The 27,479-nt window shown below is 49.9% G+C and overlaps 1 protein-coding gene across 1 annotated transcript in view; it reads left to right on the forward strand.

The window, feature by feature from the left end:
• LOC140398158 (intelectin-1a-like) overlaps positions 1–27,264 on the forward strand; it is a 35,380-nt gene extending 8,116 nt beyond the window's left edge. The window contains exons 3-7 of the mRNA XM_072486491.1: positions 15,954–16,201; positions 22,139–22,297; positions 23,390–23,510; positions 26,349–26,452; positions 26,798–27,264. Of these exons, the coding sequence (XP_072342592.1) occupies positions 15,954–16,201; positions 22,139–22,297; positions 23,390–23,510; positions 26,349–26,452; positions 26,798–26,950 (785 nt within the window). The 3' untranslated portion in view covers positions 26,951–27,264. The remainder of the gene's footprint in view (positions 1–15,953; positions 16,202–22,138; positions 22,298–23,389; positions 23,511–26,348; positions 26,453–26,797) is intronic.
• The last annotated feature ends 215 nt before the right edge of the window (positions 27,265–27,479 follow it).

Consider the following 27,479-nt stretch of genomic DNA (forward strand, 5'->3'; position numbering starts at 1 on the left):
CAAAGCACCAACTCACAATAAGGGGGTTATCGCCCCCACCCCACATGCACAGGCCTCCCCCTGGACCTGATCACCTCTGTGCAGAAAATGTCAGCTTGGCACCTTGGCAGTACCAGCCTAGGACTCTGGCAGTGCCCCTGCCAGTGCCTGGGCACCTTGGCAGTGCTGGGCTGGCACCCATCTGTCAATGCCAGGGTGCCAAGCTGGCACCAGCAGTGCCAGGGTACCACCCTGCCCAGAGGGCAAGCACCTGAGGGCCTCCGATCCCCTGGGAGACACCGATGAGTGCTGTTCATCTGGTTTGTGGAGACCAGTACTGAACGGTGCTTGCCCGAGGTTTCAAATGTGAAGGGGATAGATCCCAACGCCTTGGTTTTCTCAGGGAACTGAATATTAGAGTGAGACTAGGGGCGAAATTCTCCGTTATCGGCGGAAAGTCCGCCGATCGGCGCAAAAAACGGCGCAAATCCGACTTACGTCACGTCGGAAAAATGGGTCGATAGTCTCCGGCCCGAAATGGGCGAGCAGCGACGTAACAGGATCCGCGCTTGCGCAGTGGTTCACGCCGTGCAGCGTCATACGCGCTGCACGGCGTGACGGCTCATAAGGCCGCGCTGCTCCCCCCCACCCGACCGCAACACCCGACCGCAACACCCGACTGGATGGCTGGCCGTCGCTCAGCCCCGAGGTTCGAGTCACGCGATGTGTAGGCACTCCTGGACGCGGTGGAGCAGAGGAGGGACGCCCTGTATCCCGGGCACGGCCGCAGAGTTGCCCCACGCCACAGCCGGCGTCTGTGGATGGAAGTGGCAGAGGCCGTCACCGCTGTGGCCCTGACACCACGGACAGGCACCCAGTGCCACAAGAAGGTGAACAACCTCGTCAGAGCAGGCAGGGTGAGCCTCCCCATATCCCCCATATCCCCCCTCCCCCATATCCCCCCCTCCCCCATATCCCCCCCTCCCCCATATCCCCCCTCCCCCATATCCCCCACTCCCCCATATCCTCCCCATATCCCCCATATCCCCCCCTCCCCATATCCCCCCTCCCCATATCCCCCATATTCCCCTCCCCCATATCCCCCCTCCCCCATATCCCCACTCCCCCATATCCCCCATATCCCCCCTTCCCCATATCCCCCTCCCCATATCCCCATATCCCCCCTCCCCATATCCCCCCTCCCCATATCCCCATATCCCCCCCTCCCCCATATCCCCCATATCCCCCCTCCCCCATATCCCCCCTCCCCCATATCCCCCCTCCCCCATATCCCCCATATCCCCCTCCCCATATCCCCCCTCCCCCATATCCCCCATATCCCCCCCTACCCCATATCCCCCATATCCCCCTCCCCATATCCCCCATATCCCCCCTCCCCCATATCCCCCCTCCCCCATATCCCCCCTCCCCATATCCCCCCTCCCCCATATCCCCCCTCCCCCATATCCCCCATATCCCCCCTCCCCCATATCCCCCATATCCCCCCTCCCCCATATCCCCCTCCCCCATATCCCCAAGTGAATATAGCCCTAACCTTAACCTCTGCAATGCACGCGCAACCGATGGCGTGCATTCATATACCTGCCTAACAGTGTTGCCTTTTACCCCTGCCACCCCCCCCCACCCACAGGAGAAGCGCGCACACAACAATAGGGAGCATGTGAGGACTGGAGGAGGCCCCGCTGATGAGAGGCCACTGACCGTACACGAGGAAAGGGCCCTGGAACTGGCTGGTGGACCTGAGGACCGGGAGGTTCCTGATACAGAGGTCGGGGGCGTAGTAGCAAGTGAGCCACCGACAGCCCGTCCCCATATCCCCCCTCCCCTATATCCCCCTCCCCGTATCACCTGATCACTGCCTGATGTCTAACCATGCATGCTTCATTGTGTATCGCAGGACCAAACGTCCAGGCACCCATCCCCGCAGATGCAGACCGCCCGCAGGATGCCCCTCGGAGACCACAGGAGACGGAGAGATCCGGACCCTCCAGCATGCGACGCCCGCAGGATGCCCCTCGGAGACCACAGGAGACGGAGAGACCCGGACCCTCCAGCATGCGACGCCCGCAGGATGCCCCTCGGAGACGACGGGAGACGGAGAGACCCGGACCCTCCAGCATGCGACGCCCGCAGGATGCCCCTCGGAGACCACGGGAGACGGAGAGACCCGGACACTCCAGCATGCGACGCCCGCAGGATACCCCTCGGAGACCACGGGAGACGGAGAGACCCGGACCCTCCAGCATGCGACGCCCGCAGGATGCCCCTCGGAGACCACAGGAGACGGAGAGACCTGGAGCAACAGGGAGACGACACCCCCGTCTCGTGCGGGAGCGACCACCCAGCGATGAGGGGGGCAGCCACAGGCCCCCGTCACATCCGAGCCAGGACACCACTACCCAGGACACCACTACCCAGGACACCACTACCCAGGACACCACTACCCGGGACAGCACTACCCAGGACACCCCTACCCGGGACAGCACTACCCAGGACACCCCTACCCGGGACAGCACGACCCAGGAAGACGAAATACCGGACAGTGAGTCAGAGTGGATGGGTGGAGACGAACCCCCACCCCAAAGTGCCATGGACTCAGAGTGGGATGAAGAGCATGACACAACGCCACTGCTGTCACCAACACCCTCCACCATCGCAGAAACACTCACCACGGTTGGGCACTTTAGTGATGAGGCGTCTGGTACACTCATTGGTGCGCACAACACAGCCGTCCCGGTACAGCAGGTGGAGGTAGGAGCAGCAGAGGAGCCGGGCGGCCGGAGGGCAGCCCAGCCCAAGCGAACATCTGCCGCCCAGATGGATCCCGGGATGCTGCAGTTACCACACCCACACATAGATCCGATGCAACCACCGACCCGGAGACGAGCGAAGAGGGTGACGGGCGGCTTGCGGCGGCTGCGGTCGCAGGTAGAGGAGTCCACCCGCGTCCAGGAGCTGGGAGTGGTGCCAGTCATGCGTGCCACCCAGGCTGACACCGCACGGGTGGCGTCTGCGGTGGAGGCAATGGGTGCGACGGTGTCAGACATGGGGAACGGTTTGCGAGGCCTGGGGCTTTCCGTGCAGGCGGCGTCTGTGGCCCAGGAAATGGCTGCCCTCTCACAGGAGGCCATGAGCCAGTGCCAGCGCCAGATGGCAGAGGCGCTCAACGCCATAGCCCAGTCTCTGCAGGCCATGGCCCAGTCTCTGCAGGCCATCGCTGAGGGCATCGGCGCCAGTGGCCATGTGCGAGCCGGCGTCGCAAACCCCTGTCGATACTAGCACGGGCCTCCAGGACTGGCAGCGCCAGATGTCGGGGGGGCGTCGGATGGCCAGTCCGTTCGCATCCCCCACCCATGTAGAGGCCTGGGGGCCATCGGGCACCCCGAGGGAGGAGGAGGTGGTGTGGTCCGTCCCGGCTCCCTCTGTAGGGGAGGTCCCGGTACACCGCAACACCTCGGACTCCCCCCCTTCCGTCCCAGGTGCATCGGGTGGGCAACGGGCAGGACAGGCTGGCAGCTCACCATCCCAGTCGCCCGGGCCGCAGCCTGGCCCATCTAGGCCAGGACGCCCCAGGAAACGGCCGCCAAAGGGATCCAGTGTCAGAGGGCAGGAATCACAGGAGTCCACCTCCAGTTCTGCTGTACCGTCTGGGGAACCACGTAGACGTAGTCAAAGGGCCCGTAAGGCCAAACAATTAGACACTGAGTAAGTTGGCACGGGTGCAGGGCACAGATGAGTTTTAGGGGCTAGGGCACGTGCATGAACTCCTTTCGTTATTAAAGTCAATGTTACACCTACCGAAGCTGCCTTTGTGCTCTGTCCAACGTGTGCGGGGGTGTCATGTACATTGAGCGCAAGTGTGTGTGTGAGGGGTGGTCTTACCTCAGCCCCAGGTGAGTCTGCCCCCTTCCCCCTGGGCCGCCATCAACATCCCCCGGGCAGAGGATGGGACCGTGCGCTGCAGTGTCACAGCCGCATGCAGGGATGGTCCGGGTGGATGGTGGTACTGTGGCCATGGGTCAGACATAGTCCAACGATGTAGAGCCAGGAGCTCATCGCAGGGCGGGTTGTCATCATCCTCCATGGCCTGCGATAGACACGCGTCCACCCGCAACTGTGTGAGCCCGGACCGTTGTGCCGCAGGTGGATCGGCAATGGGGGGGGGCGGGGGCGGTGTGCATGCGGGTGGGGTGGGTGGGGTTGGGGAGGGGGGTGAGGGTGCTGGGTGGGTGGATGGGTGGGGGGTGTGGGTGGTCGGCTGTTGCCATGGTGTGTGGTCTGTGGCCATACTACCCGATTCCCACGCCCATCTAGTCAGTGAAGCGGGCGTCTATCAGTCTGTCCCGTGCCCGCTGGGCCAGCCGGTAACGGTGGACAGCCACCCGCCTGTGTCTACCCCGTCTGCCCTGACCATTGCCCCCATCCCCCTCATCTGGGGAGGACTGCGCCTCTTCCTGCTGCTCCTCCACTCCGCCCTCCTCTGCCTGCGGCACATCGCCCCTCTGCTGGGCTATGTTGTGCAGGACGCAGCACACCACAATGATGCGGCCGACCCTATCTGACCGATACTGGAGGGCGCCCCCAGAGAGGTCCAGGCACCTGAAACGCATCTTCAGCACGCCAAAGCACCTCTCGATCACTCCCCATGTCGCTACATGGGCATCATTGTAGCGGTTCTCCGCCTCATTGCGTGGCCTCCGTATAGGCGTCATCAGCCACGATCGCAATGGGTAGCCCCTGTCGCCCAGCAACCAGCCCCTCAGCCGGGGATGGCGTCCCTCGTACATGCCGGGGATGGATGACTGCGACAACACGAATGAGTCGTGTACACTGCCTGGGTGACGGGCGCAGACGTGCAGGATCATCATGCGGTTGTCGCAGACCACCTGTACGTTCATCGAATAGGTCCCCTTCCTATTAGTGAACACGGCCCTGTTATCTGCAGGTGGCCGCACGGCGACGTGCATCCCATCAATCGCGCCCTGGACCATGGGGAACCCGGCCACGGCAGAGAAGCCCACGGCCCGGGCATCTTGGCTGGCCCGGTCCACGGGGAAGGGGATGTAGCGGTGCGCCATGGCATATAGGGCATCTGTCACTGCCCGGATGCACCGATGCACCGATGTCTGCGATATGCCGGACAGGTCCCCACTCGGTGCCTGGAATGACCCCGTTGCATAAAAGTTCAGGGCCACCGTAACCTTGACGGACACAGGTGTGCCAGCAGGTGGCAGACGTGTGCCATGGTTTCCCGGCTCATCCGGAGTCTCCTCCTGCATTCCTGGTCCGTGAGGTCCTGGTATGACTGCCGGTGCCGGTACACACGGGGCGCCCTCGGGTGCCTCCGTTGCCGTGGGGCCGCGACGTCCTCCTCCCCCACCTCGTCCTGTCGGTCAGGTGTCCCTCCAGCCTGGGCGGCTGCCGCCTGCCCCTCTGCGGCAGCCTGCGCCGCCTCTCTGGCACGCTCCTCCTCCTCCTCATCCAGGGCAACATAGACATGAGCGGCTGCCACCACGGCGGCCAACATCGCTGGATGATCTGAAAACATGACGGCCTGGTGGGGGGGAGGGGAACGACGACATGTCATCATTGCCCATATCCCCTCCTCCCCCCAGCCAGGTGGCATGGACCGCATGGGTCCAACTGTTGGAGGCTGGCACCTGGCCAGGTGGACCAACTCACTTGCCCTCCCATCCCCCTCCTCGGCACGGACCCCCCCCAACCTCCACCCCAGCACGGACCCCCCCCAACCTCCACCCCAGCACGGACCCCCCCCAACCTCCACCCCAGCACGGACTCCCCCCCAACCCCCAACCTCCACCCCGGCACGGACACCCCCCCAACCCCCAACCTCCACCCCGGCACGGACCCCCCCCCCAACCCCCAACCTCCACCCCAGCACGGACCCCCCCAACCCCCAACCTCCACCCCAGCACGGACCCCCCCCCAACCCCCAAACTCCACCCCAGCACGGACCCCCCCAACCTCCACCCCAGCACGGACCCCCCCCCAACCCCCAACCTCCACCCCGGCACGGACCCCCCCCCAACCTCCACCCCAGCACGGACCACCCCCCCCAACCCCCAACCTCCACCCCAGCACGGACCCCCCACTCAACCCCCAACCTCCACCCCAGCACGGACCCCCCCCAACCTCCACCCCAGCACGGACCCCCCCCCCAACCCCCAACCTCCACCCCGGCACGGATACCCCCAACCCCCACCCCAGCACGGACCCCCCCCAACCCCCAACCTCCACCCCAGCACGGACCCCCCCCCCAACCCCCAACCTCCACCCCGGCACGGACCCCCCCCAACCCCCAACCTCCACCCCAGCACGGACCCCCCCCAACCCCCAACCTCCACCCCAGCACGGACCCCCCCCAACCTCCACCCCAGCACGGACCCCTCCCCCAACCCCCAACCTCCACCCCAGCACGGACCCCCCCCCAACCTCCACCCCAGCACGGACCTCCCCCAACCTCCACCCCAGCACGGACCCCCCCCCAACCTCCACCCCAGCACAGACCCCCCCCCAACCTCCACCCCAGCACGGACCCCCCCCAACCCCCAACCTCCACCCCAGCACGGACCCCCCCAACCTCCACCCCAGCACGGACACCCCCCCAACCTCCACCCCAGCACGGACCCCCCCCCCAACTCCAACCTCCACCCCAGCACGGACCCCCCCCAACCTCCACCCCAGCACGGACCCCCCCCCCAACCTCCACCCCAGCACGGACCCCCCCCAACCTCCACCCCGGCACGGACCCCCCCCCCATCCCCCTCCCCGGCACGGACCCCCCTCCCGGCACTCCCCCGGAGCCCAGCCTACTCTAACCACCCCCCCCCCCCCCGCCGCACACACACACACACAACCCGAGACACACCTCTCCTCACGCAATCAGACTGCGGCCACGCCATTTCCTGCCCAGAGCCAACCCCCCAGGCCGTCACTCACGTCCACGCTGGTCGGCGTGAGCCTGGAGCACCGGGTCACGCCGATGAAAAGGAGGTTTGATTCACGTCGACGTGAACGGTCATCACGTCGACGGGACTTCGGCCCATCCGGAAGGTAGAATATCGGCAGGCCGAAAATCGGCTGCCTTGCGCAGACCCGTGACATTCTCCGCGGCAGCGGCGACATTAACGCCCCGCCGACTTTTCTCCCTTCGGAGACTTCGGCGGGGGCGGGGGCGGGATTCACGGCGGCCAATGGCCATTCTCCGACCCTCTGGGGGGTCGGAGAATGACGCCCTAGCTCTCTCACTGTAATATGCAGATTTTCCAAAAAATGATCCCGCCCACAATGGGTAGGCTTTTCATTTTGACGTCTCACAAGATCACGTTAGATCTCACGAGGTGTGGTGAGCCAGGTCGATTCTGGGACCAGGGTCTCCCGGCGGTTACCGGCCACACTGTGCTGCAGCACGCTGCTTTTCGGGCGCAACATGGCCAGTAGATGGCGCCCTAAGTGTTGCCGCCGGGACTGGATTGTGCACGTTTCACGTTCCCCTTGGGGGCCCTGTTTGGGAAGTGAGTCAGGACATGCAAATGGGCAGCACTCTGTCGACGTGAGTCTAGAGCATTCCTGCTGCGGTCTGATTCACTGGAGCCGGAATTGGTGCTGGAGATGCTGACAAGCTGGAGCTGTTTATAAGCACTCTACTCCCCATGCACTCTCATTCCAGCCAGGAAGATGGTTCCTAGAAGACCAGTGCTGAGATTCACAGTATGAGCTTGATCGAATGCTGGATACGGTGGAGAGGAGGAACATTGTCATCTCCAGGGTGGGCAGGATATTCAAGCCCACCATTGACAACAGAGCCTGGGAAGAGCTGGCAGAGGTTGTGAGGGCTGCCAGCCTCACCAGGAGGATTGGGACCAGGTGCTGCAAAAAAATAAATGGCCTCACCATCTTTGTGCTACTTTAGCCAGGTATCTTGCAAACCAGCACCAGAACTCGCCTCCCAGCGTCTCACCATGTCCTTTATGTGTCCACTAGGACATTGCGGCCCATAATTGAAAGAAACACCAGAAAACCGACGGGGACATCCCAGACGTGTGTGCAGACCCACATGGAGCAGAGGGCAATGGAGCAAGCAGACGAGGTCGAAGAGAGGGTAGTCTCGGAAGCAGAGGTCGGCATACAGCAACCAAGTGTGCTCCCAATGCAAAATGATGGCCCTGTAGCAAGTGAGTCACCCCTCCCTCACAGACCACTCCTTCCCAAGATCTGACCATGTCTCTTGTCTTTTATCTTGAAGGACCACCATCAGACGAGGCTGCACCATCCGGGGTCACTGCCCCCAGCCACACCACAGTTCACCCCGGAGTACCAGTTTGGGGAAGACACCAACTTCTCGTCACTGCTGTCACCAGCACCCTCCTCCATTGCAGAAGCTATCACCTTGGTGGAGCATTTTAGTGAAGGCCATAAGACCATAAGATAAAAGAGTAGAATTAGGCTATTTGACCCATCGAGTCTGCTCCTCCATTTGATCAAGGCTGATATGTTTCTCATCCCCATTCTCCTGCCTTACCCTGTAACCCCCGATCCCATTATTAATCAAGATTAATGGAATCATGAAGAGCTCCTGGGTCACCTTCTGGTGCGCACTTCCCACATGCCGCAGCCCATCAGGTGGAGATCAGGACTCCCGCGGGAGCGAGCAGTCGGAGGGCTGCCCAATCCCAGGAAACAGCTGTAGTCCTGGCAGGTGAATTTGGAAGGTATGATCCCATCACTGGTGGAGATGCAGACGCAGAGCCAGGATCTACAGGTGGGGGGGGATCAGCGACTTTCCAATACCTGAAGATGCTGTTGGAGGACTCCAACCATCTTCAGGCATGGCAGATGGTGCCAGCAATGTGTGGTACCCAGACCAACACTGACCGGGCGGCATTCATATTGAAAACCTTGGGTCAAGAGGTTAGAGCCATAGGTCAAGATGTCCAGGTCTCGGGACACTGTGCAGTTGGTGGCTGACACACAGGACAGGGGGAGCCCAGTCAGAGGCACACTTATGCCGGGCCCACATGGACATTGCTGCGGCGCTTCAGATCTTGACCCAGTCACAAACGGTCATGGCTGACGGCATCAAGTGTATTGAGTATGGGAGGTTTGCTAGTATGGTTTGGGTAGGTTTAAAATAATTTGGCAGGGGGTGGGAATCAGAACAGTAAGACAGCAAGTATATGAAAATGAAATGAAATGAAATGAAAATTGCTTATTGTCACAAGTAGGCTTCAATGAAGTTACTGTGAAAAGCCCCCAGACGCCACATTCCGGCGCCTGTTCAGGGAGGCTGGTACGGGAATTGAACCGTGCTGCTGGCCTGCTTGGTCTGCTTTAAAAGCCAGCGATTTAGCCCAGTGTGCTAAACCAGACCCTGGGTATAGCAACTGGTAATAGCGACTGGGGATGAGCATGGTACCAGGGAAAGGCTGGCTAAGAGGAAGGGCAGGCTGGGGGAGGCCAAACTCAGTGGGCCTGGAGGTCTGGAGTGTATCTGCTTCAATGCAAGGAGTATAACAGGGAAGACAGATGAACTTAAACCTAGATTCACGTGCAGAACTTGGGTGTGGTTGCTGTAACGGAGACGTGGTTAAAAAAGGGACAGGACTGTCAGCTAAATATTCCAGGATATAGGTGTTTTGGGTGAGACTGGGAGGAATGTAAATGAGGTGGGGGAGTTGTAATACTGGTTAGAGAACATATTACAGCTGTACAGAGGGAAGACACCATGGGAGAATCAAGTAACGAGTTCTATGGGTCGAACTCAGAAACAGGAAGGGGCAGTCACTATGAGGGGGTGTACTACAGGCCTTCCAACAGCCCACGGGAAGTTAAACAGATATGTAAGCAGATTCTGGATAGATGTAGAAAGAATAGGGTTGTTGCCGTGGGAGACTTTAATTTTCCTCATATTGACTGGAAATCCCTTGGGCTAGGGGTCCGGATGGTGAGGAATTCATTAAGTGTGTCCAGGAAGGTTTGGGGGAAAAGTATGTGGATAGTCCGACTAGAGGGAACTCGATTCCGGCTTGGGTCACTGTCTGTGCGGAGTTTGCACGTTCTCCCCGTGTGTGCGTGGGTTTCCTCCGGGTTCTCCGGTTTCCTCCCACAGTCCAAAGATGTGCGGGTTAGGTGGATTGGCCATGCTAAATTGCCCATAGTGTCCAAAATTGCCCCGTAGGGTGGGGTTACTGGGTTATGGGGATTAGGTGGGGTTACTGGGTTATGGGGATAGGGTGGAGGTTTGGACCTTTGGTAGGGTGCTCTTTCCAAGAGCCGGTGCAGACTCGATGGGCCGAATGGCCTCCTTCTGCACTGTAAATTCTATGTCTATGTCTATGTCTATGTCTAGAGGGGGGGCTATATTGGACCTAGTACTGGAGAATGAGCCTGGCCAGGTCATCAAAGTTGCAATGGGAGAACATGTGGCGAACAATGACCTCAATTCCGTAAGCTTTCGGATACTCATGGAAAAGGAGAGTGTTGTTCTTGGGTTAAGGTGCTAAATTGGGGGAATTAGACAGATTAGGCAGGATTTGGAGGCTGTTGCTTGGGAGAGGTTTGAGGTTAAATTCACATTTGGCACGTGGGAGTCTTTTAAGGAGCAGTTGATGGGAGTACAGGACAGGCATGTGCTGGTAAAAAGGAAGGCCAGGAAAGGCAGGATTTGGGAACCATGGATGACCAGAGAAATTGCGAATCTTGTCAAAATAGAAAAAAGATGCATAAATGAGGTACGGGCAACTAAAAACAGTTGAGGGATACAAGGAAAATAGAAAAAAGCTCAAAGAGGGAGTTAGGAGGGCAAAAAGGGTCACAAAATGTCCTTAGCTGACAGGGTTAAGGAGAATCCCAAGGCATTTTATATGTATATTAGGAACAAGAGGGGAGCTAGAGAAAGAGTTGGTCCACTCAAGGACAAAGGAGGGAAATTATGTGTAGAACCAGAGGAAGTAGGTAAGGCCCTTAATGAATATTTTGCATCGGTATTCACAAAGGAGGGACATGTTGATTGGTGGTGTCTCAGAGGGATGTGTAAGCACTTTAGAACAGGTCATTATTACGAGGGAGGAAGTGTTAAGTGTGTTAAAAAGCATTAAGTAGTCAAACCCCCAGGGCCAGATGGCATCTATACCAGATTACTGAGGGAGACAAGACATGAAATCCCTGGGTTGGAGGATTGGAGGATTGCCAATGTTGTACCGATATTTAAGAAGGATTGCAAGGATAATCCGGGTAATTATAGGCCAGTGAGCTTGACGTCAGTGTTAGTGAAATTGTTGGAAAAGATTCTCAGAAATAGGATCTATGCACATTCGGAAGTGAATGATTTTATGAGTGACAACAGCATGGTTTTGTATGAGGGTGGTCATGTCTCATTAATTTAATTTAATTTTATGAGGACGTGACAAAAATAATTGACGAGGGAAGGGCTGTGGATACTGTCTACATGGACTTTAGTAAAGCATTTGATAAAGTCCCTCATGGCAGGATGGTGCAAAAGATTAAATCACGTGGGGTCAGGGGTGAACTAGCTGGATGGATTCAGAACTGGCTTGGCCATAGAAGTCAGAGGGTAGAAGTGCAAGGATGTTTTTCCGAATGGAGGTCTGTGACTAGTGGTGTTCCGCAGGGATCAGTACTGGGTCCTGTGCTCTTTGTAATATATATAAATGACTTGGAAGAAAATGTAGCGGGTCTGATTAGCAAGTCTGCGGATGATACTAAGATATGCAGGAGTTGCGGATAGTGATGAAGATTGTCAGAGAATACAACAGGATATAGATAGGCTGCAAAATTGGGCAGAGAAATGGCAGGTGGAATTTAACCTGGACAAATGCGAGGTGATGGATTTTGGTAGATCCAATTCAGGTGGGAGCTATAAAATAAATGAAGGAATAAATGAAGGAACAATCAAAAGCATAGAGACACAGAGAGATCTGGCGTGCAAGTCCACAGATCCTTAAAAGTGGCAGCACAGGTGGAAATGCTGGTAAAAAGAAGGCATATGGCATGCTTGCCTTCATAGGATGGGGTATTGAATTTAAAAGCTCGAAAATCATGTTACAATTATATAAAACGTAGGTTAGGCCACATTTGGAATACTGTGTCTAATTCTGATCACCGCACTACCAGAAAGATATGGAGGCTTTGGAGAGAGTACAGAAAAGGTTTACCAGGATATTGCCTGGTATGGAGGGTATTAGCTATGAGGAGAGATTGAATAAACTGGGATTGTTCTTCCTTGAGAGACGGAGGCTGAGGGGCGACCTGATAGAAATTTATAAAATTATTAGGGGTATAGATTGGGTGAACAGTTGGAGGCTTTTTCCCAAGGCGGAAATTAAAATTACAAGGGGGCACAGGTTCAAGGTGAGTGGGGACGGGATCAGTGGAGATGTGCGGGGATTACACAGAGGATGGTGGTGACCTGGAATGCGCTGCCAAGTGAGGTGGTTGAGGCAGATAGTTAGCGACCTTTAAGACTTATCTGGATAGGCACATTGTAGAGATCTACCACGCGGTTTAAGTGCAGTCTCGAATACACTTTAAAATTTGAGTTACACTTCTCGGATGTGAAGTAAGAATCTTTTATTGCCTCTACTGATTACTATTGAGAGAAACTTAAATCTATTCTCAATAAAGCCTTGCCAGCAAAAGACTTGAAGAGAAGTAATTTCTAAAACAATTTTAACTTTCAAAAATAATACAGAAATGGTTTCTTGCTTAGGACAAAAACAGCTTGCGCAGACTTCAAGAGTTTTAGAAGAGAAAATAGGAAAATAGGGATAGCGAATAGTCAAGTAAAAGTATAGATTGATCCGGATAGAAAATGCTGTCTGGACTCTCGTGTTTAAGGAGAATATTATCAGTCTCAAGCCATCTGTCCCTACCTCAATGTCGTCCTGATTGGTTTGGGTGAGTTTCAAATACATTTGATTGGATAGTTAACTGTCCATCCTCAATGTGCAACATAAGTTTTTTATGTTTCATGTTTGAGTTTTTGTGTGTGCTATGGTATGTGATTTTGTGCAGTAATCAAGTCTGGTTCTTCCTGGTTTTCTGCTGACTTTCATTTTATCCATTTTCTGAACAATGGTGGCTTCATATTGCTATGGTGCTTTGTTCGACCTTGATCTGATTACTGGTACAGCTCATTTCTTTATATGAAAATGACTTTGAAATCTGTTCATTAGAACAATAGTCAGTTCATATTGTCAGTGAAAATGTTGCATTTACCTTCAACTAGTTTGTGGATGTGTCAAGTTTTGTACCGCTGTTTAAGTTATGTGTTTTGTCATGACCTAAGGTTATGAATTCTGAAATCCTTATTTTAAAATGGGTTTTAAAGTCTGGGCTTTAATATTTACATTAAAATGGCCTTTCACCTATCAGGAATAGCTGATTTCCTTCACACATGAACAGACGGGGTATTGAAGGACACAGGCGGTTGATATAGATAGGAATCATGATCGGCGCAGGTTTGGAGGGCCGAAGGGCCTCTTCCTGTGTTGTTTTGTTCTTTGTATTGTATCTGACTGACCTTGGCCAGTCACAGAGGGACATAGCACAGTCTAAGAGGGGCATAAACGAGGCAGTGAAGGAAATGTCTCACTCACTGACCGACGTGTCCAGTGCTCCATGGTCAAGGGCATCAAGGCCCTGGTTCAGAGCAGAGTGGGCCTCCGGAACTCACTCCAGCCTCCATCCATTGGAGTAGCCCAGGGGCCATCGAGCACCCAGCGGAAGGAGGAAGTTAGGGGGCACATCCCGCAGGGCAGGTGCTGGAACTTAGAGCTTCCAATTGCCTCCCACCTGACACTAGCGCATGTGATAGGCAATGGGCAGAACAAGGTGGCACATTGTCACCCGTGACGTCCGATGGTTGGCAGGGCTCATCCAGTTCCAGGCCCTCTGGAGGACCTTTCCTGAGGTGGGCGGAGCATCGTGGAAGGGTGGGGCATACTATATCCAACCCGCTAATGGGCTAGACAGCTGGTTTTGTGATACAGAACAAGGCCAGCAGCATGGGTTCAATTCCCACACCATCTTACCCGAACAGGCGCCGGAAAGTGGTGACTAGGGGCTTTTTACAGTAACTTCATACTTGTGACAATAAAAGGTTATTATTATTATTGAAATCCGTGCAAATGACAGTTTTGCGTGGGCCCGGCAGCACGGGGCGTAGATTTTGATTTCTCCGCCAGGGAGGGACCGGAGTTAGTGCTGGAATTGGCGTCGGGCACAGACCTCAATTTTTCTATCAGGCGTGATTCTCTGGCCGATCGCCATTCACATTTCTGGCATTGTGAAATGAAGAATCCAGCCCCAGATATTTCAAGTTTCCCTCCTGTAATTTGGAACAACCTGGCATTTAACATCAGCTGTGCTCTTAACAATCTGTGGGGGGTGGTACGGTAGTGCAATGGTTAGCACTGCTGCTTCAGGACACCGTGTTTCTGCGTTTGATCCCGATCTCGGGTCACTGTCCATGTGGAGTTTGCACATTCCCCCTGTGTCTGCATGGGTCTGAACTCCACAACCCACAAATGTGCAGGGTAGATTGATGCTCCGTGCTAAATTGCTCCTAATTGGAAAAACTATTTGAAAAAATGTGTACTCAGTGCTCTCCAACTGATTTTCCTTCAGGTGATTCAATACCTACAGGTGCAATAACGGCATTCTAGCGGTTTTGTGCCGAGGCAATAACCGGTACCACAACAAGTATATTAACGTGAAACGAGGTGGGAGTGGTGATGCCACAGTGATTCTGGCTGGCTACGTTCTCAATTACATCTGGGACTACGATTACTAAAAGCATAAGCGTTGGAGGAAGTAACACTGAACTCCTGTTGAATTCCAAATCATTACACTTGCTGTACTTATGGAATATTAAAGAAACGAGTTGATGTGAAATCATAAAAATAACATTAAGACCAGTATTTTAAAAAACGGTAAAATCTCCTCCAATGGGTTCCTCCAGTTGTGATGGTAGTCCCAACCATCTTCAGCTGCTTCATCAATGACTTTCCTCCCATCATAAGCACAGAAGTGGGGATGTTCGCAGATGACTGCTCAATGTTCAGCGACATTCGCGACTTCTCAGATAATCAAGCACTCATGCCCAAATGCAGCAAGACCTGGACAATATCCAGGCTTGCGCTGACAAGTGGCAAGTTACATTCACACCACACAAATGCCAGGCAAAGACCATATTCTATAAGAGAGGATCTACCCACCACCCCTTGACATTCAATGGCATTGCCATCGCTGAATCCCCCATAACCAACATCCTGGGGATACCATTGATCAGAAACTGAAGTGCATTAGCCATATTAATACTGTGGCAACCAGGGCAGGTCAAAGGTTAGAATCCTACAGCAAGTAACTCACCTCATGACCCCCAAAAGCCTGTCCACCATCTACAAGGAACAAGTCAGGAGTGTAATGGAATACTCTCCACTTGCCTGGATGAGTGCAGCTCCAGCAACACTCATGGAGTCGACACCATCCGGGACAAAGCATTGATTGCTCCCCCTTCCACAAACATTCAAACCCCCCACCATGGACGAACAGTGGCAGCCGTGTGTACCATCTACAAGATGCACTGCAGTAACTCACCAAGGTTCCTTAGACAGCACCTTCCAAAAACACGACCATCCAGAAGGACAACAGCAGCAGATTCTTGGGAACCCACCACCTGGAGGTTTCCTCCAAGTCACTCACCACCCTGACTTGGAAATATATAATTGTTCCTTCACTGTCACTGGGGCAACATCATGGAACTCCCTCCCTAACACCACAGTGGGTGCACCTACACCTCAAGGATGGCAGAAATTCAAGAAGGGAACTCATTATCATCTTCTGAAGGGGGTATAGAGCCATGTCTGTTCTCCAACAACTTATTTGCCTAAATATTATCCTTTTCACCACAGATGGTATTCAACGCTTGGTAAGCAGCAATGGTGAATTCTACCAAGCCTTTTGTGACATGACCAGTAATGGAGGTGGATGGACTCTTGTTGCAAGCATCCACGAGAACAACATGTACGGGAAATGCACCAATGGGGACCGCTGGTCCAGCCAACAAGGGAACAATGCTAATAACCCAGCAGGAGAAAGGTCATGGGCTAACTATGCAACATTTGGTTCACCAGAAGGAGCAACAAGTGATGACTTCAAGGTAATGAGCTTTTGTAAAATCTCTTTATTTAAAAAATACGTGACCCAAAATTAGTTCAAAAGGCTGAAATTTGGTTGACTCATTAGGTGCATCCCTAATTGCAAACAGTATGAATGGAATTCCTTTATCCCAATCCTCTGGATAATCTTGACAATAAGCCCTCAACATTGTCTTTAATGTCTGATGCCACCTTTCTAACGCTCCCTGCGATTCTGGATGGTATGCAGTTGATTTAAATTGTTTTATTCCTAAGCTATCCATAACTTCTTTGAATAACTTTGAGGTAAAATTTGATCCTTGATCCGATTGTATTTCTGTGGGTAGTCCATATCTAGTAAAGAATTTAAGTAACTCCTCCACAATCTTTTTAGCTGTAATATTACATACTGGAATGGCCTCTGGAAACCTAGTAGATACATCCATTATAGTCAAAAGATATTGATTCCCACTTTTTGTTTCAGGAAGCGGTCCTACGCAATCAATTAGGACCCTTATAAAAGGGTCCTCAAATGCTGGAATGGGTATTAAGGGTGCTGGTTTTATCACTGCTTGAGGTTTCCCTATCACTTGACATGTGTGACATGACTGACAAAATTTAACTACATCTTTATGTAGTCCAGGCCGATAAAAATGTATCTGGAATTTTGCTTGAGTTTTCCTTATCCCCAAATGACCTCCCACTGGTACCTCATGTGCAACTCGCAACACCTCCTTTCTATACCCTACCGGCAATACTACTTGATGAACTTCTGCCCACTTTTCATCCGCCTGCATATGTAAAGGTCTCCATTTTCTCATCAAGACGTCACTTTTACGGTAATAACACTCTGGTATACACTGAGATTCCTCTTCCGTATATGCTTTCCGATACATCTGTTTTATTTTTATATCTTTCTGTTATAACTCTGCCAATTTTTCTGAACTAAAAATATCCGCCTCATCCTCCACCTGTTTGTGTTCTTTTTCAACCATCTGATCAAAAATCGTTTCTGATAATTGCACTTCAACTTCATCTTCACTCTTTGATTTCTCCTCTTGTCTTAACCTGTGACTTTGCGACCTTGTTACTACACAATCCGGAAAAATCCCAGGATATTCGTCCTTCAACACTTCAGTTGTCTGATTTTCCACTGGCTTATCAACCACAGTAGGCATCACTCCCACTTGCGATCCAGATATATCATTACCCAAGATAAATTGTATTCCTGGGCAAGATAATTTCTCTATTACTCCTACGACCCCTTCACCACTCTTCACTGGATTTTCCAACCTTACCTTATATAATGGAACGCCAGTCCTCTCATCCTGAATGCCACATATTACCACCTTTTCTGGCAATATTCTTCCCAACCTACATAACTCCTCATCTCTTATCATTAAAGATTGACTAGCTCCTGTATCTCTCAAAATTGTGACTTCTTTACCTGCTCCTCCTGATACACATGAGTAAACTTTACCCACACAAGTAAATTCTTTAAAGACATCTGGCACCTTCTTATCAATCACCTCTTGATCAGGCTGTACAATCTTTTGCACCTCCTTCGCTTCACTTGGGCTTTCCTTTACCACTCTAACAAACCCCACTGACTTATCCTGTTTTACCACATCAGCCTTCCCAGTGCTTTTCTTCAACCACCAATACTGTGACTTTACATGGCCTAGTTTATTTCAGTGAAAACATTTGAAACTTTTCATTTCTTTTCCACCCTCCTGGATCGTTTTTTAAAATCTGAGGTTCACGCTCCTTATTATCTCCCATCAGATCACCTTTACCTTTACCACTTGAGTATTTCTCATATCCCCAGTTTCTATCCCTCACAGGCTGAAACTGATGTCAGAAACCAAGCTTTGATTTATGAACTAATTCATAATCATCGCCATTTCTGCTGCTAATCTCACAGTTTTAACCATCTGTTCTTCCACATGAGTTCTCACTACATCAGGAATTGAATTTTTAAACTCCTCCAGAAGTATATTTTCTCTGAGAGCTTCATATGTTTGGTCTATTTTCAAAGCCCTTATCCACCTATCAAAATTACTCTGTTTGAGCCTTTCAAACTCCATGTATGTTTGATCAAGTTCTCTCCTTAAATTTTTAAACCTTTGTCTGTAAGCTTCAGGCACTAGTTCATATGCACCTAAGTTGGATTTTTTCACCTCCTCATACATCCCAGATACCTCCTCTGGTAGTGAAGCAAGCACTGCACTAGCCCTACCTACCAGCTTTGTTTGAATCCATAATACCCACATGTCCTGTGGCCGTTTCATTTGTTTAGCTACCTTCTCAAATGAAATGAAAAAGGCTTCTACCTCCTTCTCGTCAAAACTTGGCAATGCTTGGACATATTTAAATAAATCCCTACCACGCTTTTGACTATGACGCTCTTTCTCACTATCCTCATCACGATCATCCAACTGTACGTTTCCCTTTACTTCTGCCAATTTTAACTGGCTGTCATGTTTCATGGCCATTTTCTGAAGTTCAAACTCTCTCTTTATCACTTTCGGTGATCTGTATCTCCCTTTCTTTTTGTTCTGCTAGGGCTATTCTTTCTTTCCTCCTTTCTTCTCTCGCCTTTTTTTTGTCCTCTCTATCTCTCTCTCTTTCTTTTTCTTTTTCCTCTCTTTCATATTCAAGCTGCTTTAATTCTTTCTCATATTCCTTTGTTTAATTTGCAACTGAATTATTGCCATTTCCAATGAGTCAAACTGTATCTCAGGCAACTTTAAATGCTTAACCACCGCCATAATTACCTCATTTTTTTGCATTTTGTCAGGTAATGTTAACTGCAATGATTTTGCCAAATCTAACAGTCTGCTTTTAGTCTCTGTCCGTAAGGTACTGCGTGGCACCATCTCCACCCGCCAAAACCTCTGAGCCTCTGAAAGAGCCATTGTCCACAACACACTCCCCAGTTAAACTAAAATGCCACACCTGAAAACAACCACAATATGTTTACCCCTCACTGTCTATAAGTTCACTAAGCCAATCCAATAGATAGACATTTATCCCAGATGAGCCCCCAATTGTTATGGGTCAGGGTTTAGCGAATCCCAAAGTGTAGCATGGAGTTCACCTGACCCCCAACTTTTAATAGATTGTGGTATGGAAAGCACACGGCTCACTCTACAGCAGTGGTACAGCAGAAATGGACCAGTATTTTTTAAAACAAAACAATGTTTATTCTATGAACTCAAGTTAACCTTTTTAAAACAAACAGTGAATATCTTAGCAACCATTAATTCAAAGATAACCCCCAAAGAATACAACACCAAATAATCCTTAAAGCTGTCCTTTTAACATCCAAAAGACTTAACAAACCTTTAAACAGGAGCACATTAGGTTCACATTCACTATTGAGAACATTTATAATTCTGAATTCACCAAATGATCCAGAGATAGTCTTTGGATGGCAGAGATCAACAGGATAGGTCTTTGTTTAACCTCAGCTGCAGCTCACTGGAAAATCCAGACACACCCAAGCTTTTCTGCAAAGTGAAACTAAAAAGCAGAACCAGAGCTCAGCTCCACCCACACGCTGACATCACTGCAGTAACATGAGCAGCTAAACATTTCTTAAAGCGACATTCTCATGACAAATGCAAATTCCTGATGTTGCAACAGAAATCTCCTGAAGAAGAAAAAGGCTCCAAAGTTACTGAATTAAAACAAATTGTATTTTTATCTAATGTAGATGAAGAATTGATGCCCTCTCAGGGGTTAGAAATAAGGAAAGTTCACGCTCCTAACAAGTTGAAGGGGGAAAGTCATCTCAGTAATTTCCTGATGACATTGAACAAATATGACCGAGAGCCTGTCCAAGTGAAATTGATAATTAAATAGATGGACTAAGAGAGGGCAGATGGTTTTTAATGTGGACGTGAAGTTCCACAAAGTGGAAAGGTAAATACAAAGGAAATGAAAGATTACGGGAAGTGAATTAACAAAGGAACAAAGATGATACAGAAATGTAAGTACTGATCTCTGACTGAAGCAATGACCGGGATTCTGTGTTCCCTGCTGTTAAAATCGGGAATGCTGATTGAGCAGAGAATCCTGTGTCGGCCCAAAAATGGGCCTTGTGCCGGCCGGCTATCTCCGGTTCCACCCCGCCGACCATAGCAAGATTCCCACTCGGCAGTGACAGGAACATTACAAACAGATCCTTTGCATGCATTTGATTGTGATTAATGGGCCGGAAGCACAAATCTCCAGCCCCACCCTCCCCCATCCCGATATGCTGCTTCCGGCTGGGAGTCACTCGGGAGTGGATTGGTGCAAATATCTACAAACTGGGGGCTGGATTCTCCAATTTGCAGACTAAGTGCTCACAATGGCATGGGAACAGTGGCGTTTTACACCCGAATAAATGGCGCAAAAGTTTCACCAATCCGTTTGGTGGGGGGCTAGCAGGCACGCAGCGTGGAGCCCCCAGCTTTACCTATTAACATCATTAAGGCCCCAACTTTAGAGTGTTTCTTGTGGCCTTGCTGGCATCAGCAGAGGGGCTCCCCACCATGTACAGAGATCACTGGCTCAAAGGAGGCAATTGCAACCCTGTGACATTCCACAGACCATAAGAGACAGAGGTGGGATGCCTCAGTGACTATGGACATGAGAGGCCGTGATCAAAACATTTCCACTGTGGGTTTACCTATGCTTTGATGGGCCTATCCAATGACATCCTTGATACTTTTTTAAATATACTTCCAGTCCTCAGAGATGTGAAGCGGTTGTGTTCAGAGGCTTCTCACAAATCTCTCGCCATTTTTCATGTTTTTTACTTCTTACTTCCTAGTCACTCACTCGTTCACATCCTTCACATGCAGGGAGACATTGCAACATTTCAGTGTAACCCAACAAACTTTTTTTTACATGTGCTTAGAACACTCGTGAAGCACATAAACTATATTCTCGGTGCCTCCTTTCGTTTGCTGTAAAAATGTGTTTTTAATGAGCCGGAGTTACTCTTGGATTGCATTATCAAGCAGGAACTGGGCACCTTGGAGACATCATCATCCCATAATGGGCGGGACTTACCACCTGTTTACGCCGGTGGAAAATTCTGATCCCACGCCAGTGCACGGGCTTCCTGGCGATGAGGCGTGCTGTTAGCAGGAAATCCTGTTGCCAATGGCAGGACCTGTAGATCCCACTGGCGGGCCTCTCCGCTGCTGAAAAACATGTGGCCGGGTGGTCGGTAAATCGCGCACAATGCATCAGTTCTACATAAAATAAGCAGAAATGCAACTGGCGTCAAAACAATCTTTAGAGAGAGTGCAGAAAACATTTACCAAAATGAGAGACTTCAGTTTAAATTTCATAGAATTTACAGTGCAGAAGGAGGCTATTCAGCCCATCGACTCTGCACCTGCCCTTGGAAAGAGCACAAAGAACCAGTTCAGAAGGTAGGGTTGTTCTCGTTGGATTGGAGAAGATTGTAAGGAGATTTAATGGAGCTGTTGAAAATCATGAGGCCTCTGGACAGAGTAGTTAGGGAGAACCTGTTCCTTTGGGAAAAAGAATTGAGAACCAGAGAACAACAATTTGAGGTGATTGGCAATGGAAACAATATGAGGAAATGCTCTTTCCAGAGCAAGTGATTAGAAACTGGAAAACATTGCCAGAGGCTGCGGTGGAGGTAGATTCAATTGTTGCTTTCAGAAGGGAATTGAATAAACACCTGAAGAGGTGAAGAGAAAATATATACTGGACTCTGATGAAAGGGTGGCGGGCGGCGGATAACTGATGTGTTCTTTCGGAGAGATGGCATGAAAATGATGGGCTGATTGGCCTCTTTCTATGCTGTAGCCATCCTCTGATTGTATTATCAACTCCACACTCTGCAGCAGTGTGTGACTTCGAAAGAGGTCGTCCTTAGTTACTGATGCTTTTGATGCTCCAGAACTCTGCTCTGACTAACTGTTTCCAAACAGAATCCAGGTTACTACGACATAACGGCTTCAGACATATCTGTTTGGCATGTGCCCAATGACACACCCGTAAGCAACTGGAAAGATGCAGCAATCCTCCGCTATCACACTGAAACCAGCTTCCTACAAGGGTACGGGGGAAATCTGTGCCAGCTTTTCAAAGTGAGTGTTTCAGCATTGCCTCAATTTCATTGAAACTTTTGAAAAAGGAATGGGGTTTTGGCCATGCATGAAGTTGCATCTAAAAGGGGCTCAAACATGAGTTGGTCAGGCTACAGTTCAAAATAAAAGCAAAATTTATTTGCACTACCACAAAGTTAAAAAATCTTCCACGAACAAGGGCAATTGGGCATTTATTTTAAAAGAGTATTATTGTTTCTTCCTATTAAAATATTCCTTGATGTATTTAAAAGTGGTAATCTATAGTAGTTTAATTAATACAGCTGAACATGGGTTTAACTGCAAAACACAAGCATTTTAACAGGAGTACTCATTTCTTCCCCGATGGGTAACATTATGTAAAATCACTGAAAATCACTCTTAAACAGAGGAGTGGACTGAGGTGTCGGCCATTCGGCCCCTTGAGGCTGCTCCGCCATTCGATAAGGTCATGGTGACCTGGTTGTGGTCTCAATTCCACTTTCTTGCCTGCCCCCCTGAAACTCTGGATTCTCATGTCCATCAAAAATCCATTCAACATAGCCTTGGATAAATATACTAATCATGGAGCCTCCAGTGCTCCCTGGGAAGAGAATTCCACAGACTAATGACACTCTCAGAGAAAGAAACTCTCCTCATCTCCATTTTAAAAGGGAGATCCCTTATTTTTAAACTGTGTCCCCTCATCCTAGTCACTCCCAGACGAGGAACATCCTCCTGGCATCTGCCCAATCAATCCCCTCGGGATTTTATATGATTCAATAAGATCACCTCTCATTCTTCTGAACTCCAATAGACAGAGACCTAACCTGTTCAACCTTTCTTCAAAAGGTAAGCCCTTCATCCCAGCAACGAGTCAAGTGAACCTTCTTTGAAATGCTCCCAACACATTTATATCATTTTTCAAATAAGGGGGGCAAAACTGCTCACTGTGTTCTGGATGTGGTTTCACTGAGGTCCTGTACAGTTACAGCAGGAAGATGTTGCTTGGTAAGGGGGGAATTGCAAAGTTAGGAGAAAGTTGGAGGGAGGGTCATAGGAGGACAAGTCTGTGAAGGTGGTCTTTCAATCTGTGAAAAATATGCTTCATTTCAGCAATACCCTGTTGAATACAACAAAGGGAAATGTCCAGGTGATAACGGACCTTCAAGTCCCATCAGTTATGACTTTGGTAATGCGGAGAAGACAAAAGGTTTTTATGGGCCTTATTCTCATGGTAAATGTAAAATATTCTCTTTATCTAGCTTTAAAGTGCCGTGTCTTTAAAATAATTGCCGAGAGCTCAGTTCAAAACTTGAAAAAAGCAAAGAGTTTTCCCCTTTAGATTCTGTTATCCATAAAGGATCAGCCACACAATCTATGTGAAAGTCACAGTTGGAATTAATGTCTATCTATTGGCCAAATACAAAATTTGCCAAAGAGATTTTAAGAGGATTGTTTTTTGGGCATACTGATTACAAATGCAGTTCCATATGGAGAAGCACAAGGTTGCACGTGGCATCCTGCACCACAGAATAACATATCCACTTGCACCTATTCTCCTGTTCTTATCCCGGGATCTGGAAATTTTTTAATAATATAAATGTCCATCAGTTTCCCTATTGGAAGTTGATACTGAATCTGCTTCCAACAATCTTTGGATATGTTCAAGATCATATTTGAGGAAAAGATTGGAGGCCAGTATTCTCTGAGTAGGAGGTAAAAGGGGAACATTTAAGGATATCACTGTACACCATATACAAAGTGTGAGACAGCAATAAACAAATTAAATAAGATATTAGGTTATGCGGCTAAAGCAATTCCGTTCAGATCTGTAGAGGTTATACTGAAGCTGGTGCCAGCCAGCCCACATCCAGAGTACCATTGATAGTTCCGATCTAACTTGATGACAGAGGGATAAAAAGTCATGTATCCAAGAATTATTTCAAATTCATTTACAGGATGTGGTGTCTCTGGCGAAGCCAACATTTATTACTCATCCTTAGTTGCCTTCAGAAGGTGGTGGTCAGCTGTTTTCTGGAACTGTTGTAGTTCCTATCAGGACTCAGAGAAAGGTAGGGAGGGGATTCCAGGATTTCGACCCAGCGACAGTGAAGGAGCGGTGGTATCTTTCCAAGTCAGGGTGGTGAGTGGCTTGGAGGGGAATTTCCAGGTGGTGGTGCTCCCAGGTATCTGCTGCTCCTGTCCTTCTAGAATGGTAGTGGTCATGGCTTTGGAAGATGCTGCCTAAGGAGCCTTGGTGAGTTCCTGCGGTGCACCTTGTACATCTTGGCGCTGTTCGTCAGTGGTGGAGGGAATGAATATTTGTGGAAAGGGTAGCAATCAAGCAGCCTACTTTGTCCTGGACGGTGTGAATCTTCTTGAGTGTTGTTAGAGCTGCATGCATCCAGGCATGTGGACAGTATTGTATTATGCACCGGACCTGTTCCATGTAGATGGTGGACAGGCTTTGGGGAGTCAGGAGGTGAGTTACTCGCTTCAGGATTTGACTTGCTCTGGTATCCACCACAACCATCTTCCATTGTGCCAGGTATGACTCCAACCAACTGCATTTTGTTTTTGTATCAGTGTTTAACCAAGTCTGGCGTTAAGGGTCCCATTAAATCTGAGGTTCATAGGGATCAGGTGAAACCTCTTTTGTGGCTAGCCATGTGTAGCATGAAGAAAGATGGCTGTAGTTGTTGGAGGCCAATGAAGTCAGCTTCAGCGGATTCACTGCAGGATTTTCTCAGGGAATAACCTGACCCAACAACCATCTAACAAGACCAGACCAATGTCTAGACCTGGGCTTGTAAGTCGCAACTAATATCCATAAAAGTGCCATGCAAGAGCGGCATGGTGGCACAGTGATTAACACGGCTGCCTCACAGTGCTAGGGACCTGGGTTCACTTCTGGCCTTTGGTGATGGCCTGTGTGGAGTTCGCACTTTCTCCCCGTGTCTGTGTGGGTTTCCTCCGGGTGCTCTGGTTTCCTCCCACAGTCCAAAGATGTGCAGGTTAGGTGGGTTATGTGGTTTCAGGGTAACATGGGGGAGTGGACCTTGGTAGGGTGCTCTTTCAGAGGGTCGGTGCAGTCTCAATGGGCTGAATGGCCTTGTTCTGCACTGTTGGAATTCTATGGTTCCTTGTCATCATCCTGGGTGTCACCATTAACCAGAAATGTAACTGGACAAGCCACTAAATGTCTCTGCTCCTAGTTCTGCTCAGAGGATCGGTATTCTTTGGTGAGTGGCCAGCCTCTTGATACTCAATAGCTTCTCCACCTCTTCTCACATCACAAGACATAATTCACAAATGTGATGAAATACTTAACTGGCTGGGTGTAGCTGCAATAACAATTAAAAAGTTCAACATGATAACGACCAAACCCATCCACTTCATTGGTGCCAATCCACCTGCTAAAATGTTCTCCCCAATCAGAGTACCATTACTGTGCACTATCTGCAAGATGTACTGCAGCAACTTTCAAACTGTTTTGACAGCACCTTCCAAATCAATGACTTCTACCATCTCAAAGGAAAAGGCCAACAAGTGCGTGGGGACACCCCTCATCACATCACAACTTGGACTTATATCACCACCCCTTCAAAGTTGCACCCACCCCTCTCCATTGAGCCCAATGTGGCCATTCTTGCGAAGAGGAAGCAAATATCCTGATGAAAGGTCACAGACGGGAACAACGTTGTACCTCTCCACAGACGCTGCCATAACCTGTGGAGAATTCCAGTCTCGTCCAAAGATATCCCGGTTAGATGAATTGGCCGAGCTAAATGATCTCTTAGTACCCAAAGATGTGTAGGTAAAATGGGGTTATGGGGATTCGATGGTGGATTGGGCTAGGTAGGGTGCTCTTTTGGAGGGTCGATGCAGACTCGATGGACTGAATGGCCTCCCTCTGCACTGTAGGGATTCAATTAATTATTCAAAATGGTACACAAATATCAATATTATTAATTTTTTACAAGTATAATCCATTGAAATGTGACATCCAGAGCCGTAGAAGCCTAATTTTTATATCTAAGTATTTTTGTGATTTTCTTTTGTGTGTTTGCAGGTGAATTTGACCCTGGCTTTGTGCAATTCAGGGTGTTCAACAATGAAAAGGCAGCACTAGCCATGTGTTCTGGAGTGAAATACAAAGGCTGCAATCCAGAACATGTAAGTAAGGAGACTGCAGTAGAGAGGGATGATAAAGGAGTGAATGCAAGTGGGTGTAGGAGTGAGCAAATAGGAATTAAGGAAAGGCAAAAAGAATCCACACACAGACTTTACAACAAAAATCACTCTCCATGGACCAGGAGACGATCCAGGCTAATTTTCCTCTTTTTAACCAAATATTGTCCCAACCTAAATGGGATTAACAAACTCCTCCTGTTTGTGCCTGCAGCTTTCTTGATCAGCACAGTTCAGCCTATGCCTCAATAGTACAGTAACTGGGTGCGTTTGCCCATTGGGATGTCGCTGGACTTGACTGTTAAGATATTTCAAATTATTTATGTCTAGGTCTGTATTGGAGGTGGAGGATATTTTCCCGAGGGTTCTTCAAGGCAGTGTGGAGATTTCGCAGCACGTGACTGGGATGGTTACGGCACGGGAAAATCGTGGAGTGCAACTAAGGCGATTACAGAAGCAGCTGTCCTGATCTTCTACCGTTAACACAAGGCACATAGTCATCTGTGTCTCTTGCTGGTACACTGACAATTGAATGCAACGTACAGCATTTAGCATTAAGATATTTTTTTTAATTGGCTTGTTGTAACCCTCCTTTTCTGCAAACAGAAATTCATCTAATGCCAATATTCAATGAAGGGACCAATTTACAACATTTAATACTTGGTGTAAGGGCAATATTATTAATCACTGATCATACCAGGGATTTCTGACAATCATTTTTTCTTAACGCTGAATTCCTGAATGACTTTCATCAGATTCCTGACAGGCTCTCAATAAACTGGAATTGCAAATGCTAACCGTGTGAGTTTGTTTTCAAATATTACTGTGTCATTCAGGTTATAACATTTAGTCACTTGGTACAAGTAGGCCTCTCAGGAATATTTTCAGGAGATTGGCTAACATATTTTCCATTGGCGCAGGAGGCCTGCCATTGGCTGGAGGCAGGATCTTCCAGTCCCGCTGGTGTTCACAGGGTTTTGCACACTCCGCGCACTCTGCCACCGGGGAACTC

The sequence above is a fragment of the Scyliorhinus torazame genome, chromosome 2, assembly GCF_047496885.1.
Source record: "Scyliorhinus torazame isolate Kashiwa2021f chromosome 2, sScyTor2.1, whole genome shotgun sequence".
Classification (NCBI taxonomy): Eukaryota; Metazoa; Chordata; class Chondrichthyes; order Carcharhiniformes; family Scyliorhinidae; genus Scyliorhinus; species Scyliorhinus torazame.